Source organism: Podarcis bocagei (assembly GCF_964188305.1).
Source record: "Podarcis bocagei genome assembly, chromosome: 6".
Classification (NCBI taxonomy): Eukaryota; Metazoa; Chordata; class Lepidosauria; order Squamata; family Lacertidae; genus Podarcis; species Podarcis bocagei.
Genome location: NC_138130.1, coordinates 69,527,209 through 69,548,041, shown reverse-complemented (window position 1 = coordinate 69,548,041; position 20,833 = coordinate 69,527,209). Strand labels below are relative to the sequence as shown.

The 20,833-nt window shown below is 49.8% G+C and overlaps 2 protein-coding genes across 3 annotated transcripts in view; one reads left to right on the top strand and one right to left on the bottom strand.

Moving 5' to 3' along the window:
• The window catches only part of TMPRSS7 (transmembrane serine protease 7), a 35,667-nt gene extending 25,712 nt beyond the window's left edge, over positions 1 to 9,955 (top strand). The window contains exons 15-18 of the mRNA XM_081198177.1: positions 661 to 838; positions 1,648 to 1,916; positions 2,933 to 3,069; positions 9,783 to 9,955. Of these exons, the coding sequence (XP_081054303.1) occupies positions 661 to 838; positions 1,648 to 1,916; positions 2,933 to 3,069; positions 9,783 to 9,953 (755 nt within the window). The 3' untranslated portion in view covers positions 9,954 to 9,955. The remainder of the gene's footprint in view (positions 1 to 660; positions 839 to 1,647; positions 1,917 to 2,932; positions 3,070 to 9,782) is intronic.
• LOC308589698 (uncharacterized protein) overlaps positions 1 to 20,833 on the bottom strand; it is a 474,186-nt gene that overhangs the window by 395,565 nt on the left and 57,788 nt on the right. The window lies entirely within an intron of this gene.

Sequence of the window (20,833 nt, the reverse complement as noted above, 5' to 3'; positions counted from 1 at the left end):
TTAAGATCTTAACTCAGTATAGAATTGGAGATAATGACATCTACCATTTGCATTAATTACCAGTGGTCTCTGTAAGGCAATCCAAGTGTCACTGGGTCTCCGCCCATCTAAGCCATGCAGCTTCTCCTGCAGGAAACAGGACTTTGCTTATCTCAGTCCTTCCCCATCCCCTACAATGTGATAAGGGCCAATGAATGATGTGCTACATGGATTCCCATCCCTAACTAGGCTCTCATTGCACCAGCCACAGGTTTGCATAACAAATCCAGAGGGTATTGTGTTGGTCGCTATACAGACAGTGGGGACTTCTGACTTTTTTCCTAATGGCAATGGTACAAAGTGTTTGAAATTTGGGGAGAGTTTTTAAAAAGTTGTGTGCCCCCATGCAAGGGCCTTGTGTAAAACAAAAACATAAGTCAGAAACCTTCCTGTGAATAAAAAAACCCTTAATTTGCACCTGAATCAAGACCACTGTCATGTATTCCCTTGCACTCCAAATAGGCATACCTCAGTTTGCACATAAACTAGTTATATTTAGAGTGCTCAAGTTCAAAAAGATTAGTTAACAGATCATCCAGTTAACTGTATTATTGGAAAATCAGTATTCCACCATGGCTGCTGCTGCAAGGGAAATGTTGAACTGTTAACCCTCTTCCAAAGGCTGTGGCAGCACTAAATACCGCAACATGCCCCCCCGGATTGTGGGGGGGCTGGATGCCCACGAAGGTGAATGGCCGTGGCAAGTCAGCCTCCATTTTGCTGGAGTTGCTTACTGTGGAGCCTCTGTGATATCAAAGGAGTGGCTTCTTTCCGCTGCCCATTGTTTTCAAGGGAACAGGTGAGTAATTAGAAATCCCTTCATCCATAGCTTCTCCTTTCTCATAACTCCAAAGTAGTGGCATGTATGGGATAGACATGAAGTACAATGCACTCCTTCTTCTCCTGTTAATTTGTAACAGTCAACCATGCAGCGCAATTATGAGATTTCCAATATGCAGCTTGAAAAATAGCCTGGCCTCCCTTTTGCATAGGTGAAGGGTCAGTGCACAAGGCTGCCTAGTGCTTGGCTTTTCCAATATTCACCCATTTCCATCTGTCCATGGCAGATCCCTGCTCAGAGCCCACTTTGTGCTCCAGGCCCAACTACCCCTGGCACATGTCTCTTGGAGGTTTGCACAGGCAGGTGTGGTCCTTGGCTGAACAAAATTCCACGCTTCCATCTTAGTCCCACAACCCTTGTTTTGGATTCCTCAGTTGCACACCCTCCAATATTCCCCTGAAGAAAATGGGCACAAGTGCATGGTACCAAAAGACACACATCTTTTGGTGCTGTGCTCTTGCCCAAGTCAGTTGACTCACACAACAATGTGGCACCACTGTCAGTTCATTCCTGGGACATTATGGGCAGCAGTGAGTGGTCAGTAGAGTAGGGGGACAAGTCTAGTCCTCTAAATTTTCCCCTGGCACCTCCTTACCAAAGCCCAGAGCTTCTGTCTGGCTTAGGAAAGGACACATGATGCTCTAACGGTTCACAATTGCTGTGTGTGTGTGTGTGTGTGTGTGTGTGTGTGTGTGTGTGTGCTCCAGAGTTTTCATACCTTGTTCTAGAAGTCTGGTTACTAATGCAGATAATCTGCTTTCCTTAAGGTTATCTGATCCTAGAATCTGGACAGCTCATTTGGGAATGCGCACTCAAGGAAAAGCCAAATTTGTCTCTACCCTGAGAAGGATTATTGTGCACGAGTACTACAACAGCAGGAATTATGACTACGACATTGCCCTGCTCCAGTTAAGCACACCATGGCTGGACACAATGAGGTGGCTAATTCAGCCAATTTGCCTGCCTCCCATCACACACAGAGTTCACACTGGGGAGAAGTGCTGGGTAACAGGATGGGGGCAAAAGCAAGAAACAGGTGAGCTTCCTGCTCCTTTGTGCCAACATTCTGGGAATTGCAATGAGAGATTTTTTGTTTCACTTTTTTATGTTTAGCACAGAGTTTGCATCTGTAATATCAATGCATAATCATATTTTCTCGAAACAGATAATGGATTAGGTGACAAAGCAGAAGCAAAGGGAGTCCATGTGGTGTCGTGGTTAGAGTGCCAGACTCGGACCTGGGAGACCAGGGTTCAAATCCACACTCAGTCATGAAGCTCACGGGGCCAGCCACTGCCTACAGCCACAGCCATGGGGTTGTTGTGGGGATTGAATGAGGAGGGGCAAGAACCATATATGCCACCTTGAGCATCTTGGAGAGAAAAATGGGACATAAATGCAAAAAATAGATAAAAAGTGACTTTTTTTGCTCATTTTAAGCAACATCTGAACTCTGGCAAACAAGTTAGAACTTTCTGAAGGAAGCATCAGCATTGTGCCATCCATGCCAGGGATGAGGAGCAGCCTATAACCCTTGGACTCCAACTCCCATCAGTCCCAGCCAGCATGGGCAAGGGTCAGGGACGATGAGAGTTGTAGTCCAACAATACCTGGAGAGCCACACATTCCCTGTCACTGACATGCTTTCTGTAATGGTTCTACTGGCACCAGCGTAAAAGGAAGCCCTTTTTGTCAGCCTCAGTTGGCCACCTGCAATATGAGGACGGTAATATTTACTTACCTCACAGGATTATTGTAAAGATCATTGAAACAACAAGCGCTGATTTGATCCCTCTAAACTCATAAATAATAACAGTAACAACAATAAGAGCTAGGACAGAAGCCAACATCACCTTTCCTTGGAAGAGAATCCCATTTCAGTATAACTTACTTTCTATTCATAAGATGTATAAATAAAGACGTTATTGGTTTTCTTAGATTTGATAAGAGCCAGGTTTAGTATAGTTGCTATAAGGATTGCTATCTGGATCTGGAGTGAGAGATCAGGTACTCGAGAATTATCATCTTGCCTAAATTATTAAACTTTTCCAGATGATGAAACCTCGACAGTTTTGCAAAAAGCAGAGGTAGAGATTGTTGATCAAACACTGTGTCATTCAACGTATGGGCTTATTACAGCCCGCATGCTGTGTGCTGGGATGCTGTCTGGGAAAAGGGATAGCTGCAAAGTAAGTACCTTGCTCTCTCACATACTTGCCCCAATTATACTTGCTCACCACCGCTGCTTACTATTCCTCACCCCCACCACCCAAAATATTAGCATTGACTTTTGACTGCATTCCAGTTCAGGTCTGTGCTAGGAAACCTAATGACACTGGTCTCAACTGGATCTTATATACCAGGGGTCAAAAAAAATTTCAGCAGGGGGCCGGTCCTCTGTCCCTCAGACCTTATGGGGGGCTGGACTATATATATATATATATATATATTGTCAGGGAACTGCCATCAGAGCATCAGGTGGTGGAGGGACTCAGGCAGGATGAAAGAGACTCAACTGCTGAAGCAGGGACCAGCAGGGGGAGGAGTGGGTCTCTGAGGGAATGCGAGCAGGAGGGAGGGCTCAGGGAGGCTTCCAGCGAGAACAGTGGTGAGGTATCGGAGTCTCCCATAGGGAGACCCATACCTCGCAGGAAACTGTCACGCCGTGAGTCCAGGAGACGCGTTTCCGTTAAGGAACTTCTTTGCTGGAAACGCTTCCGCAGACAGCCACTGTCGGACTCTACTAGTGACTAGAGCAGACATGTCTGAGGAGCTCCGTCACACACGGAGGTTTGTGGGGGCGCACAAACTCTGAGGGAGCACGTTTTCACGCACAAGCAGCTAATCAAACCCTCACAGCAGTCCGACAGTGGCTTGTACGCTGCCTGTGCAAGAGAAGGCATCATGAGCGAACCAACCGGAACCGGAGGAGCAGGGGCTGGAGCTGGTCCAAGCTTGGAAGATAGATACCGAGCGTTGGAGGTTCAACTGGCCCTGCAGACGGCGAGGCTGGAGGAGAGAAGGGCTCAGGATGCAGACAAGAAGGGGAGAGCCACTCAATTCCCCAGAAAGGTACCAGGATTGGTGCAGAAATTTGGGGGGGACCCCAAGGACTACCATGCTTTTAGGACAGAGATGCAATATGCCCTTAATGTGCAGTTCGATGAGTTCCCTGATGAGGAATCGCGAGTTGCTTTTGTAATTGGGCATCTTGAGAAAGGGGCTAGAGACTGGGTTCGACCCCTAATGGCAACGCACAATGACATACTAAAGGACACAATGAAGTTCTTTCGTGCAATGGATATCATGTTTTCCAGCGATATTGAGGAAGGGGTGGTGCGCAGACAGCTAATGGCTTGTAAGCAGGGGAGTCGATCTGTCCGTGAATATTGGACTGAGTTTACCATGCTGATTCACAGACTGAGTTGGGATTTATCGGCGGCACCCGTTCAAATGCTATTTGAAGAAGGTCTTTCTTCGGGGGTGAAAGACGAGCTGGCACGGAGCCCCAGGGCGGAGTCTATGGATCAGCTGACCAAATCTGCGCTGACCATAGGAGCGCGGCAGGAGGCAAGAGCCTTGGAGAGGCGGGAAGGGAGAGGGGAACGTTGGAAGGAGTTCCGCATTCCAGACATTCCTGAGCCAGCTTTCCCGCCGGCAGAGCCGATGGAAATCGGAACAGCGCGCGCGCGCGCATTTTCAAAAACCAGCGAGGGAGCTAAGAAGGAGGGAAAGGGCCCCCGGAAATGCTATCTCTGCCAACAGCCAGGCCACTTTGCCAGAGTCTGCCCCCAGAGGAAGGAATGGCAAGGGATGGTGGGAGCTGTTGAGGGGGGAGAAGAAGGGGGAGCGGAGCAGGTAAAAGCCAACGCCTGGTTGCCACAATTGGGGCACTGCAGCCAGGCCAAAGAGCAGTGAAAGTGCCCGTGCCAGAAGCTCCTCGACCTGCTCTAGTGATTGAAGTGTCGCTAGAGCTGCAGAATGGGCATCCCCTAAAAATAAAGGCGCTATTGGACTCAGGCAGCTCCTGCAATTTTATGAGCAAGGAGTTTGCTGCTGAACACCAGATACAGACCATCCCTTTAAGCAACCCCCTGCAGGTGACCACGATTGATGGCAGGGAGTTGTTGGGAGGAGGAGTCCGCTTGCAGACTGTCCCAATGATAATGAGGGTGGCAAGGCACACAGAACTGATAGCGTTTAATGTGGCCACCCTGGGAGGCGCTCCCATTATTTTGGGAATGAGCTGGCTAGCTCTACATGATCCGCTGGTTGGCTGGCATCAAAGAGTGGTGTCCTTTGGTTCAGCACATTGCCTAGAACACTGCAAAGGGGAGAAGGGTTCAGTAGGGGCCCAAGCCACCCTAGCAGGGACTGAAGTAATGGGGAAGGTGAAGGTACCACCACAGTATGCAGATCTCAGCGACGTGTTCAGCGAGAAGGAAGCTGACCAACTACCACCTCATAGACCCTTTGATTGTCAGATCAATTTACTCCCTGGAGCACAGCTTCCCGTGGGCAAGTTGTATGCCATGTCAGACAGGGAAATGCAGGAGTTGCGAGGGTTCATTGACAAGAACCTGAAGAGAGGCTTCATCAGAGAGTCCAAAGCAGCAGGGGGGAGCCCAGTGTTCTTTGTGGACAAAAAAAATGCGGACAAGCCAAGACTTGTATGTGATTTTAGGCGGCTGAATGCAGTGACTGAACCGGTGGCGTTCCCTATGCCCAGAATTGATGATATTTTGACCATGGTGAGGAAGGGAAAGATTTTCACAAAGCTGGATCTAAGGGGGGCGTACAACCTGATACGCATAAGGAAAGGGGATGAATGGAAAACCACCATGTTTACCCCTTTGGGGGCGTTTGAATACCTCGTTATGCCATTTGGATTACAAGCAGGCTCCGCGTGTTTTCAATCTTTTATGAACCACGTGCTGGGCCCTTTGCTCTACAAGAATTGCGTTGCCTTTCTAGATGATGTGTTGGTGTATTCTGAGAATGAGGAGCAACATGTGAGAGACGTCAGAGAAGTGTTGAGCAGACTGCAAGCCAACAGGCTGTGGGTCAAACTGGAGAAGTGTCGGTTCCATACCAAGGAGGTGGAATTCCTGGGGTACCGCCTGTCAGACAAGGGATTGGCCATGGATCCCGGCAAGGTACAGGCAGTGCTGGAATGGAAAACACCCAAAACCAAGAAGGATGTGCAGAGGTTCCTAGGGTTTGGAAACTTTTATCGTAAGTTCATCCGCAACTTCGCCCATCTGACGGCGCCCATCACTGACTGTCTCAGCAGTAAGAAGAAGTTTGTATGGACGGCGGAGGCGGAGCGAGCGTTTGAGGAACTGAAAAGGGCCTTCGCCTCTGAAGAACAACTTCTGCATGTGGATTTACGAAAGAAGCTAAGGGTTGAAACAGACGCATCTGACAGAGCCATAGGGGCGGTGCTTCTTCTGCAGCCGGGGAAGGAGGAGTCGGAGTGGCGTCCGTGTGCCTTCTTCTCGCGGAAGCTGAACAAATCCGAGAGGAACTACACGGTGTACGACCGAGAACTGCTTGCTATTCATGAGGCGTTCCGGAGATGGAGGCATCTGCTAGTTGGTGCACAACATAAAGTGCAAGTGTGCACGGACCATAAAAATCTAGAGTACTGGAGAACGGCGCGAGTGCTCAACCAAAGGCAGTTGAGATGGGCCCAAGAGTTCTCCAAATTTAACTTTGAGATTTGTTATGTGCCAGGCCCAGAGAATGTTAGGGCGGACGCTCTCTCACGCAAACCTGAATATTTGGAGGGGGAGGGAGCACCCGAAGAAACCCATATCATTCCAGAGGACCGCTGGGTGTGTGGGGGGACTTTGGTGGGGCAAAGGGAATTGGTAGAGGGTACGGTGCAGGATGCATACGCCCAGGGGAAACTCAGGGATCTCAGAGGGGAGGAAGACAAACCCGGTGGTTTTGAGGAGAGAAATGGGGCATTGTATTATAAGGGAGCGTTATATATACCTGAAGGGGAATTGAGGGAGAAAGTACTCAAGCAGCTGCACGATAGCCCCACAGCAGGGCACTTTGGGCAACACAAAACCATGTGGCTGGTTACCAGGGAATTTTGGTGGCCCAAGGTCAGGGAAGATGTGCGGGAGTATGTGAGAGGGTGTGAACAATGCCAAAGAGCCAAGGGGGAGAGGCAGGCGCCGGCTGGTTTATTAGAACCACTGCCCACACCTGAGAGACCGTGGGAAGCAGTGGCAATAGATTTCATGACTGATCTGCCAAGGTCTAGAGGGAAAACAGCCATCATGGTTGTAGTAGACCTGTTAACTAAAATGGCCCACTTCATAGCCTGCTCACATGCGGTTACAGCAGAAGAAACCGCCAAATTGTTTGTAGAGAATGTGTTTAGGTTGCATGGCGCCCCCTTGAGGGTGGTTTCAGACCGAGGGAAACAATTTACTTCCAGGTTCTGGAGGAAGCTCATGAGCTTACTGCATGTAGAGGTTAATTTCTCGACGGCCCGTCATCCTGAAACCAACGGGCAGGCGGAAAGAGCAAATGGGGTTCTCCAACAATATTTGAGGTGTTATGTTAATGACAGAGAGAATGATTGGGTGGAGAAGCTGGCGTTGGCAGAATTTGCCTACAACAATGCAGAGAACGTGTCCACGGGGATGAGCCCCTTTTTGGCTAATCACGGGTGCCATCCCAGAGCCTTCCCAGGGGGGGAGGGGGAGAACTGGAGCGTTCCAGCTGCGGAACAGTTCGTGGAAGAAATGGAAGCGATCCATCGCCAGCTCCAACTCAACTTAAACAGGGCTAAGGAGGAATATAAGAGGCAAGCAGACAAAAACAGAAGGGAAGGTGAAAGCATCAGGGTGGGGGACCAGGTGTGGCTGTCAACCCAAGGGTTGCCATTCAAAGGAGGTTGTAAGAAATTAAGACCCAAAAGGCTGGGTCCGTTTGAAGTCATACAGCAGGTCAATCCAGTGGCTTTCAGGCTCCGGTTACCGAACCACATGAAGCTGCACCCAGTTTTTCACAGGTCGTTGCTGTCACCGTATAGAGGAGACAGTGAGGGGAGGGTCACTAGGGGACCAGCAATGGAGGAGAAGGAACACAGCTACCATGTAGCGGAGATCCTCGATTCCAGGTGGAAGGGAGATCAAGTAGAGTATTTGGTAATGTGGGAAGGGGAACCGGAGTCGGAAAACACCTGGGTTAGGGCAGAGGATGTCAATGACGAGGTTTTAATAGAGACTTTTCATCAGAGGTTCCCACGTAAACCTCAGCCTGTAGCGAGGTTCCGAAGGGAATACTTTGCCACCACCGACGAGGAAGAGGAGTTGGAGGGGTTCCCAGATTCTGAAGAGGAGGAGGATTCAGCTGGCCAGGACGACGATCGATGGAGAGAATTGTTCGAGACGTCAGAAGATGAGGAAGATTCGTTTCGGGGTTTTAGCCCTTCACCTCCCAGGGGGGAGGAATTGGGAGGGGGTGAGGGGGGCCCTGGAGGGGAGGTGGATGTCAGGGAACTGCCATCAGAGCATCAGGTGGTGGAGGGACTCAGGCAGGATGAAAGAGACTCAACTGCTGAAGCAGGGACCAGCAGGGGGAGGAGTGGGTCTCTGAGGGAATGCGAGCAGGAGGGAGGGCTCAGGGAGGCTTCCAGCGAGAACAGTGGTGAGGTATCGGAGTCTCCCATAGGGAGACCCATACCTCGCAGGAAACTGTCACGCCGTGAGTCCAGGAGACGCGTTTCCGTTAAGGAACTTCTTTGCTGGAAACGCTTCCGCAGACAGCCACTGTCGGACTCTACTAGTGACTAGAGCAGACATGTCTGAGGAGCTCCGTCACACACGGAGGTTTGTGGGGGCGCACAAACTCTGAGGGAGCACGTTTTCACGCACAAGCAGCTAATCAAACCCTCACATATATATATATATATATATATATATATATATATATATATATATATATATGCTTTCGTAGATTTTCACGGGTACAGGAATGCAGGTTTTGGTGTCTTCGGGTATCTTCCCGTGTAAGAGTTGGGGTGTCTAGGCGACGTTTCGACGAGGTCTCACTCGTCATCTTCAGGCTGGTGCTTTCGGCTTCTTGTTCTAGTAACAAGAAGCCGAAAGCACCAGCCTGAAGATGACGAGTGAGACCTCGTCGAAACGTCGCCTAGACACCCCAACTCTTACACGGGAAGATACCCGAAGACACCAAAACCTGCATATATATATATATATATATATATATATATATATATATATATATATATATTGGGGGGGGGGATGAATGAATTCCTATGCCCCACAAATAACCCAGAGATGCATTCTAAATAAAAGGACACATTCTACTCATGTAAAAACACGCTGATTCCTGGATCGTCCGCAGGCCAGATTGAGAAAGCGATGGGGCCGGATCTGGCCCCGGGGCCTTAGTTTGCCTACCCATGTTATATACTCCCCTGACAGGTTGCGCTCCTGCAACCTAAGACTTCTCCTGCATGGAATGCGCCACTGTTCTTCCCAATTCATACGTCTCCTGGTTCTGGGAGACGGGGTGGGGTGGGGTGGGAGAAGGTAGTGTGTCTACTGACCCATCTATTGGCTGAACAGCCTTTTCGTCTTCTGCCACATCTGGTGCACCTTCCTCTATCTCAGACTGCTTGACCTCCCCCCCCCCAGCCCGGCTCCCACCTTGTGAGTGGCACCAATCCCCATAAATCACTGGTCTCCTCTCCTGGGTCATTCCCCATGCCTCCGCCACATAGTCTTCAGAGCCCTGCCTGTCCCTGACACCTGGGGACAGCTTTTATCCACATTGGTAGATAATTGATGCTATCAACAGAAATGATCTAAAACAGCAGAATGTGTTGACTTTTGAAAACAATGTCTTTTTTTAGGGAGATTCTGGAGGACCCCTATCATGTCGAAGCAAAAGTGATGGAAAGTGGTTCTTGATGGGAATCGTTAGCTGGGGCTACGGCTGTGGAAGACCCAATTTCCCTGGAGTATACACAAGGGTGTCAAATTTTGCTACATGGATACACAAATATGTGCCTTCAGTTTTTTAATTTAGCGGCAATTACACTTGAAACAGAGTCAGCTCTGAAATGTCCTCATTAAAACCACATTTACTAAATGATTAGCGGTGTTTTCAGTTTGCCATTGTGTCTGCTACACCCATGGCCTCAGAATGAATGACACAACCACATGCTCAGTAAGTAGAATTGTACAGAGGTCTTGAAAAGTCTATGTTTCTACTCTCAAGTGATGGTATATTTTTAATGATTATTTGCATCAAATGCAGGGGAAATATACTTTATAAGACTACAACACTAGGCATGTGTCAGGATGTCAGTGTCTCCTGGCTGGCTGCCCAAGAAAGTATAAAGACAAGGGATAATTTCTTACCATCCTTTTTATTTTAGTATTTACAGAGAGAGGCTATAGAACCCAGCCTCTTGGATAATGGCATTGTCCTGAGTGAATCTCCACCCCCGTCTCTTCCACTTCCTCATTTGTCACTTCTACAGGTGCTGCTACATGCCTTCTGTCTCTGAGCTCTTTGCTCTCCTGCTTTTAAGGCTCACTGGGTTCTGGGAGATGGAGGGTCTGGGACGCTTTCTAATGACACCGTGTCAGCCAGCTGCTGCTCCGACTCTGCCTGCTTCTCCTCTCCTACTATTTCTCAACTTTTCCCCTTATCTGCCTCTGAGCTGTGACCTCCCTCAAGCCACTGTTGTAAATCTATACTGTCTTCCTCTTCCTCCTCTCTGGAAGGGTCAGGATGGGGAGGCGGTCTCCACCATTCCTCCTCTGCCCAGTCCCTGGATGCATGACACAGGATGCCTGAGACTATTATATTTCCAGCATGCAACCACAGGGGCTGTAAAATATGGGGAAGGAGACACCATCTTTGAATCTCTTCCCCTCTTGAAGGAAATATTGCTTGAGGAAGGCAATGCTGATTGGGAAAAAGTTAAGTATCCCTTTCCCCTAAACCACCTCCTCTTCACACTGCCATCTGGCTACATTTCAGCTGGGAGATTAATCACTGGGTTCTCAAATTGCATGTAGTTGGGTCATTTCCCCCAAACAAAACTTGAAAGTGGAACCTTATTCAGGGATGCAACATGGAAAAGGACATAACTCATTTCAAAACGCCTTAGGACAAACCAGTTGTGTTTCTTATAGTTTATACTTCTTGTTGGCATCCATCTGTCTCAGGAGACAATGAAAAAATGCCTTCAGAGATGAAGTCAAACTGCTGGAGAGTTACAGTGCCTGCTGTGGCTGAAGAAACATACAGGAGAGACATGTTTTACTGTAGCTGGAGCAGATGAAGGTGTCCAGTTTTGCTGCTACAGGTGTACCATAGTGTTTCATCTCTAAGCACTCCTCCCATCAGTCATTGCTCCTCTGGCCAGATACAAGACCTGACTGCCTATTTCCAGTTTTTACTAGGGGTGGGAAACTCCAAGCCCATGTAAACAATTCAGCTCTCCAAGCTTCTCTGTCTGGCTCTCAGGACTTGCTCCAGGCCACACTTCTCCTCAGCGACACACCTCACCTGACCTGCTTCACAACCTCCCCAGGTGTTTTTACCAGGCTGGAATTTGTCCTTGAACTCTGATCATGCTTCTTGTTTGCCTGGACAGAGGATAGAAAGGGTTATGTGTAGAAACTAGCTTAGTTTGTTGTTGTTTAGTCATTTAGTCGTGTCCAACTCTTCATGACCCCATGGACCAGAGCACGCCAGGCACTCCTGTCTTCCACTGCCTCTCACAGTTTGGTCAAACTCATGTTGGTAGCTTCAAGAACACTGTCCAACCATGTTGTCCTCTGTCGTCCCCTTCTCCTCGTGCCCTCCATCTTTCGCAACATCAGGGTCTTTTCCAGGGAGTCTTTTCTTCTTATGAGGTGGCCGAAGTATTGGAGAATCAGCTTCAGGATCTGTCCTTCCAGTGAGCACTCAGGGCTGATTTCCTTCAGAATGGATAGGTTTGATCTTCTTACAAAGTTAGAATTTACAATTCTTGCACCCCTCCCTGGTTTATACACCCACATGAATGCAACTTCTATGGATGACTTGCAGATGTGAAAGATTACTCACAAGTTGAAACACATAATCTGAACTCACCTCAAGTGCAGTACTCTTCAGTGGAAAGGTCTGCTAGATTCAGGTGCCAATGTCATAGTGCTGAGAAACCAAATAATAGTTCATACATAAGTGCAAGTCTAAAATACTGTAATAAATGCTCTGCAAGAGATAGACATCAGTGGCAATTTAGAACACGCTCATTTTATGATACGATTGGAGGCCAGAAGTGTTCTCTAGGACTTATTTTCCCCTAAAGCTTTTTAGTAACCATTCTGAGGGTTAGTCCACACTTCTGCTTGCCCTACCACATGCCCCATGGAAAACCTGCTGTTTATCGCTGAGTTGGAGCGAACATCAATCAGGTTTTCTCTGGATTGATGTTCAGTAAGATTTAGCACTGAAGAATGGATTTTCTGGGGGAAAATGTTGAGGCAAAGGCAAAACAGCTCAGATCCGTGCCTAGAAAGCATGGGGCAAGTGGGAAACAGTTTGGACATGTGCTTTCTAGGCATGGGACAAGCAGAAGTGTGGATGAGCTGCGGTTCGGGATAAATAAAGTACCACTTCTGCAGAAAGTGACCTCAGCTCAGAGGGCTGCCAGGATTTGCAGTCAACAAAGAGCTGCTGGGAAAGAAGAAAATAGAAGCATGCTTGGGGGAATACCAAGTTCTACAGAAATACATAAAAAAGGAAAAAACATAAAACATCAGCCAGCAAAAATCAAACAAATGGCCCAGCAATAATGAAGTATACGCAATAGCCACATAATGTAGATTGTTAGTTGGAAAAGAAAATGGGGAGATGGGAAGTAGAGTACTCTGTTTGAAAGGAATTACTGGCTGGAGAATGCACCAACATTTTGTTGCAGGTCCCACTTGCTGGCGTTTCATTTATTCCGTTTTTTGGACTAGTTACAGTGATTGGTGTTAATAGAATCTGAGCCAGCCTGAGTCTCTAAAATAGGGCAGAGAAGAAGTATGACTACATGGATCCGAATATGTGGTTGTTTTACACATTTATGAACCACATTCCCGCTACAACAGGACACAAGACAAAGTACACCTATTACTCTGGTGTAAAGTAAAATGAGTTAACTTGGGCTACACACACACACATCATATATTTACAGCACATGACTTCCCCCAAAGAATCTTGGGAGCTGTAGTTTGCGATGGTTGCTGGGAACTGTAGCTGCGTGAGGGGTAAACTACAAATCCCAGGAGAAGCAATATGCTTTAAACGTGTTTCAGATTTATGGTGTGTATTACTTCCCTTCACTACCTTCAGGGGGAATGCCCTGCTATTAAACCGTCAAGAGAGGAACCGTTTTACTACCTCTCCTGCTTGAAAGTCCAAAGCACAGCATAGTGAAGAATACCTACAAATGCCAGTAAAATGTGATTCTGATCTCATCATACCATCAAAGCATGCTAGCATTCTAAAGATGCACAGGGCAACTATGCTATATATTAGATGACCTTGGGTTTTAGTACAGTGGTACATCAGGTTACATACACTTCAGGTTACATACGCTTCAGGTTACAGACTCCGCTAACCCAGAAATAGTGCTTCAGGTTAAGAACTTTGCTTCAGGATGAGAACAGAAATCGTGCTCTGGCGGCGCAGCGGCAGCAGGAGGCCCCATTAGCTAAAGTAGTGCTTCAGGTTAAAAACAGTTGCGTGCTGAGGTCCCCAAAACACCCTTAACCCCAATAACTCACACATCACACATGAATTTTGTTTAAGGTTTTTGGCATAATTTTGGCCACAACTTTATTTGCATACAAATTGTGAGTGGTTGCTTAGGCATTGGTTACGACTAGCTGTCCCTCCCACCTTGGGGACAGCACTGGCTCCCGGATTCCAGCGGAAGCCAGTGTGGAGGAACAAGTTCAGGGATAGGTGGAGCTGCGACACAGACCCTCAGCTTCTCCCCGCATGCTCCTAGGGACTTACACGGCCCAAGCCCGATTCCAGGGGTTTGGACGAATGGATGGTAAGTCCCTGAATTCCTTTAATGGAATTCCCATGCAGCAACCTCATTGGAGGGGCAGGCACAGCCAATCCATACCCCTCCACCAACCAATTTAAACCAATGCCTAACCACCAATCGAGCCCTTTACGCTCGCCGCCAACCACTCACAGCCTCAAACACACCCTCAACTTATCCACCACTGAACTCAACCACACATCATTCCCAACAGAGGACAGATGAACCCCATCCATCATAAACAATTCAGTGGCTTTGAACCTAATCAAGGGGTGTGGAATCACAAACCCACCCAATTCAGCCACCAACTTGCTCACTGCAGCATTAATCCGTTTCCTGGACCGCTCGGTGGCTTCCACACAAGGGCTACCCCTCCACTTACGGCGTTGAAGTAACTTTGACCAGATTATTTTCGTTGGCGGCACCATGGCCGCCAAATCCCTCACATCCTCCAATATAATAGCACGCAGAACAAAACAAGAATATGACACCAAATCATTCTCCCCAATGCTGAATGACAATCGCCGTAGGAGGGCCTTCCAAAAGAACACGCCTCTGGATAAGCGGCAGAAGTTCCTTCCATAGCATTCCCCTTCTGGCAATCCAGGACACCTTCACTTCCTGCGGAAAGCCAAGATCGTCACCCAAGCCAGACTGTCGAGCTCTGCAAGCCGCCCAGTGCACAATACTGTGCCCCACAATCCAGATACGTGTAGCTGCTCGACCTAGGGTGAAACAGATACGTAAGCACACGAAATTGCATCATTTACGTACATAACCCTTGTATGCCTCCGACCTCCACCGACCCAGGTCTTTTATCCTTCTTGCCGATAAACCCCAATGAGCGGCCGTTGTCGCGGCCCCAATCCTGAAGGAATGAGGCGCAAACTCAGCGGCAGCCAGGCCACAGGCCGCGATGGCCTTGCGGAGCACCTTTGAGAACTGGTGACGAGCCAACGGGTGCCCATTCTCGTGAATAAACAAGGGGCCCATGCCTGGTGGACGTAAGGCTAAATATTTCTGGAGGTCCTTGACCGGACAAGGGCCCTTCTCCCCAGTCGCAGGGAGCCGGATCACCGCTCCCTTACCCCGCTGATCAGTTTTTGAACTCCTGACATTGACTTGCACCTCAGACGGAGACAAACTCACGTCTTCCAGTAATAGACCCCTTGAACCGCCACCCCGGTTAGGTTCAAGCACCACTTCACCCACTCTCAGGGCCCCGAAGAAGGCTAAAGAAAAGGCTGCTGAGAACAGCCGGGCCTCGAACCTGGACCAACAGATGCTCTTCAGTTTACCACGCATCCGAGACAGCAGGTGAAATGTAATGGGCTGCCGGGAAATAGGCCTGGAGGGATGAAGCCGACCCCAGCCCTCAAGTGCCTTTCTCACCACAAATTTCCCACATGGGTCCTTGTTAAAAAGTGCCTTACTAATGAAGGATATTGCTGCAGAATGCAGTCTGAGCGTCCTGTTTGCCCGCCGCTTTTGAAACAGTTGCGCCAGATACTGGAGCACCTGAGAAGTAGAGTGGGGATTACCCACGCCTCCCAACTCCGGCTGCCCAATAAACTTTAAAAAATCACACCAAGCCTTCTCATAAGACCGCAAAGTGGAGGGGGCAACAGATGCAGCTACTCCCTGTAAAACTAAGTGCTGCCAAGGTTCCAGAGGTGATCCGGGAAAAATTCCGGACGTTCTCGAGCCTCTGGCGCCAGGGACCTGAACCGCTCCATCTGAAAACGGGACAGAGCATCAGCAATCACATTAGACACACCAGGAACAAAACGGGCAGAAAATACAATGTTAAAACGTAAACAATGCAAAACAAAAGCCCGCAACAGGGCTGATACCCTGGGAGACCGTGAAGACTGCTTGGCTAGCACATTCACCACCGCCAGGTTATCGGTCCAAAAACAAACTCGACGGTCCCTGAAATGCTCGACCCACAAGTATACAGCCACTACAGTGGGAAAGAATTCCAAAAACGTTAAGTCCCGAACTACCGCTTCCCCACGCCAAGCTGTTGGCCAGCGCTCTGCGCACCACCTACCGTCCCAATACAGGCCGAACCCTAAGGACCCTGCCGCATCAGAATGCACCTGAAAATCTGTGTGAAGGTTTAGGGTGTCCTGCCACAAGGACACCCCATTGAATTCCTCCAGGAATTCCAACCAGATCTGGAGATCAGCTTTCACTTGGCATGACAGGCGCACCCTATGCCTCGGGGCTCTCAAGCCTGACATGAGTCTGGCCAAACGGGAACAAAAGGGTCGCCCCGGGGCGACCACCCTACAGGCAAAATTCAGATGGCCCAATAACGACTGGAGCTGACGTAAAGTTACCTTCCTGAGAGGCAACAATTCCCTAATAACTGCCTTCAGCGCAATTATCTTGTCCGCCGGTAAACTAGACGTCTGGGTCACGGTGTTCAACAAAATACCTAAATAAGTCAACTGTGTGGCAGGACCCTCCGTCTTCTCCGCTGCCAATGGCACGCCCAATTCTTGTGTCAACTTATCAAAGGCCTGCAATAGTTAAACGCAGTGCCCCGTGTCTCTAGCTGAGGCCAATAAAAAATCATCCAAATACTGCGTGACACCGCTTAAACCAGTCCTCTTGCGCAAAGCCCAGTCCAAAAATGAGCTAAAACACTCAAAAGCCGCACAGGCCACAGAGCAGCCCATCGGCATGGCCTTATCAAAGTAAAATCCCCCTTCATTGGAAGCCCAGTAACCAGAAGTCATCGGGGTGAATTGGAAGCAAACGGAATGCCGACTCAATGTCACATTTCGCCAACAGGGCACCTGGCCCAAACTTCCGAACCATCTTGATCGCTTGATCAAGGGAAGCATACCTCACTGAACAAAGCTCCGGGGGAATAACATCATTTACTGATGTGCCCTTGGGGTGCAAAAGATTGTGAATTAGGCAAAATTCCCCCGGGGCCTTCTTAGGGACAATGCCCAACGGAGAGATATGCAGATTCGGAATTGGGGGCTCTACAAAAGGGCCTGCCATCCGATGCAAGGCCAGCTCCTTCCCAATTTTCCGTCGGGCCACCTCTGGCATATCCAAAACCGACTTCTGGTTTACTGGGTTCCTCGCCACCGGGGAAGAAACCACTGGTATCCTGAAACCCAATGAAAAAACCATCCTGCAAATAAGAGGCCGCCTTCTTGTCTGGGTATGACTGCAGCAACGCCAAGAGCGGCTGCAGCCGTACCGGGGTATGGGCTAATGAGGACAAGATGTTATTTAGCTGCTCCGCCAGCAGGAGCCGGGGAGGCGGCCTTTGGGGGCTGCTGAGAGCCCCCACCTTTCCGAAAGGACCGGCGGCCTCCCGTGCAAGCCGATGCAGGGTGGTTACCGGAGCACTTTTCACATACGTGTGAGAACCTGCAATATTGTCGCAGGCAGGTTCCTTTGTTATAATCCCAACAAAACAACTTGCGACCCACCCTGATGGGAATGGCCTTAGCTTTCAATGGGTCCGCAGCCTTCTTGTCAATACGCGGCGCCACATAAGTGGTCCACACATCCAGATCTTTCCGGTCCCATCGGGCCGTGATAATCTTGGCTGCCCTGCGCCTAAAATTCTCATCATACGATATCGCGGCAGATTCTCCCGCCATCGTAAATGCCGAACGGACGATAGACAAATAAACCCACAGGTGCAAAGATCTCCGAGGATAAGCTGCATACACCACTCCAGCGAAAACCTGAAAGCTATCGAGCCACCGCTCGAACGTACGGTCTGCCTTTGCCACCGCCTGACGTTTTTTAGAGGCGGCAAAACCCTTATCCTGATTATCCTGGCCCTCCAATGGGGGGGCAAGACTAAATATGTCAACATAACGGCCATCCAAAATCCGAGAGCTGGTAGCAACTCTTACATCGGGAACCAAAACACCATCACGACACTCTTGAGTTGCCCCATATTTCGCCTGTGGGAGTTTGCCCTCCGCTCCCAGGCCCATTTTGGAAGTCCCGAAGCCTCGCCAAAACCCCAATAGAGCTTAAGAGAGGCTTCCTCATCGCTACTGGAGCTAGAGGATGAGGTACCTGAAAGGGAGGATGAAGTGTCCCTCCGACTCTTCTTGGCACGCTTCCTTGAGCTCTTCCTGCGGCGGTGGCGTCCCCCAGAAGAAGCTCTTGGAGGAGGAAGCAGACTATCCTCTACCGAAGACTCGGAAGCGCCACCTTGCTGATCTGTGTTTAAGATAGGCTGAAAAGGGACAACCTGTGAATGACTAGCAGCTGCCCTCGCTAGAGGGGGTGACACTCTCGCGGCGTGGGCTGCCCGAACCCGGGCAGACGCCCTTCTCCTGGCAGTACCCTTAGGACTCTTACGGCCCCTAGCCGCGGCAGCCGGAGGCTCAGGTGAACTCGGGGGCTGAGGGGATGCATCAGGCAAGAAGCCCCCAGCTGCTATAAAATCACTCTCATCATCACTAGATGATGCGACCGGCGGCGTTGTGCCCCCAGGAAGGGCTGGCCTTGCAGAGGAAGTCGATGGAGGTGAGCGCCGTTGCAGCAAGTTGTCCACTTCAGCTTCAACACGGGCTAGCGCAACAGGGTCGCTAGCTAAACCAGAGATCATGGACTGTATGCGGCTCATCGACTGATTCGGCTCAGGAGATCGCAAGGCCTGGGATGGGCCTTTAATAGGCCTCTTTGCTGAAGAGACCGAACTAGGCCTTTGTGATGCCCTCCGCTTTGGAGCCATACCTACTACCAAGGAAGAACAAATAACAGTTAAACACGAAACAATAAAGTAAACACACAATTAAACCAGCCAGGCAAGTAGTGCGATTATTGAGACACTTTCAGTGAAGCGTAATATAAAACTCAACACCAGGTGGTGCAGCCTGTAATTTCAATAAAGGCTGCACTTCCTCCAACGGCCACTGGGGGCCAGTGGCAACCAGGCTAGGCAGCAGAAAATGGCGCTCCCGCCAAAAGAGCTTTTTGGGCCTACAATCCCTTGACCAGGCCCAAGCCCGAGGCCTTCAAGGCCTCAGCCTAGCCCAGCAGGGCCGCAGGCCACCCAATTCCGCCTGACGCGCGATGCGCGCCCCAGGCGCCAAACGGCTCCCGCCGCAGCGCCCCGCCGGCAATGCCGGTCAGGCCACGCAGCATGGGTCAGGGGCAAGCAGCGGCCCAGCAAAAAAGCGGGGGGCCCGGGGAAGGTTCCGCCCGAGGCGCGACGCGTGCCGAGGCCGCAAGCGGCCCACTCCACCGCGGCCCCGTCAGGCGCGCGAGGGCAAGGCAGCAGCCACCGGCGAGGCGGGAGCCAGGGAAGCGCGGGCCGCTCCCTCCCTCCCAAGGCGAAACCGATCCGCCGGCTCGCCCGTCCCACCCCAGCCGATCCCGGTCGCAAGGGCAAGGAGAGGGAGGAAGGCCCCAGTGCCCGCGCCGCAATAGGCCGCCGCGCGGCTCCTCCGGGCCGGCCGCGCGGCTCCGCCGCCGCCTGGCACCACCCGCAGCACCCCCCGCCCGGTCAAAGCGCCGGGGCGCACCGCAGGCAACGCCGCCGGAGGAGGTAAGGGCCGCAGCGGGACGCGCACACCAATTCCCGGCCGTCAGCGGCCGCAGGAGGGGGGGGGGAAGGTTTTAAATCAACTAAAAATTAAATAATAAATTAATAAAGAAAAGCGCCTAGGTGCTCGTCCCGACACCTGCGGCTGGGAAGAGGCCGGGAACCACCCAGCACCCAGGCCGGGAACCAGGCCGTAGGCAGTTAGGGGCGCCCCAACCCCCCCAGCCCCCAGGAGCCCACAGGGCTCTAGCCCAAGGGAGATGCACAAGGCAAATTAAGTAATAAAAGGAAAGAGTAAATTAAAATCAAAGTAAGAAGGAATAGAAGCAAGAAAGTGTTGTTTAAATACCACCGTCCTTCACTGTGTCCAGCTAGATCCAATGTCCACAGCGAAAGAGAAAGTACCCTGCTGTGGACCTTCCTTAAATAACCTCTGACCCCTCCTCCAAAATTGCAACATCAATTTTGCCCCAGCAACACCAACTCCAGCCAAAAGTAGGCCCCTTAAACCAATCCACCTAATTACTACAGGGTGCTTTGTCTGACCCATCCGCAACACGTGCTCTCCTTTAGTGAGAACACGCTTTTCAGGTTAAGAACGGACCTCCGGAACGAATTAAGTACTTAACCCGAGGTACCACTGTATGTTCATAATAGGCTTTTAATTTAACTAAATTGTTGATAGATTTTCTTTTTGGGGTGGGGTGAGCGTAAGAAAAACATCATTCCAGAAGCAGATTAAAAAAACAAACAACCCTATATCATTTAAACACCCCTCCCCCCAGTGCCATGTCCTGTAAACAAAGAAGCCAAGAAGTTCTACTCAAAAGGGTAAAGTGTGTGCAAGGTTTTCAGGCTTTTAAATACGTCCCTCAACCGTAACCATGCTGTAACAAAATCCCTCTGTGTTCTTAATTACTGTTCTTGGTTCACTTGGTTTTGTTGCAAGGATGTAAGCATTTTAAAAGGGTCAGTAAGTTCCTTTGATTTCACTCAGGCTATTTCAGTCATTGTCCGAGTTGCTCATTACAGCCGATATTCTTTCCCCTCCCTTTGTTTTAAGAAATGCTGGTGCGCATGCTGTAAAGCGCTGCTATCAAAAACTGAGTTTTTGCACGAATAGCATTGGGGTTTGTCTCATTTGTCCATTTTCAAAGGAGATGCTATCTTAACCGAGAGTCCTTTTGTGTAAACCTGATCCCATCTGCCTGGTTTGGAAAAGAAAGAGTTACAGCCAGGATGGCTTATTTTCCTTCCCACCTACTACCTGAACCACAGGTGCTCAGCCGGGAGGCTGTTTAGTCATATAGCAAAGGAG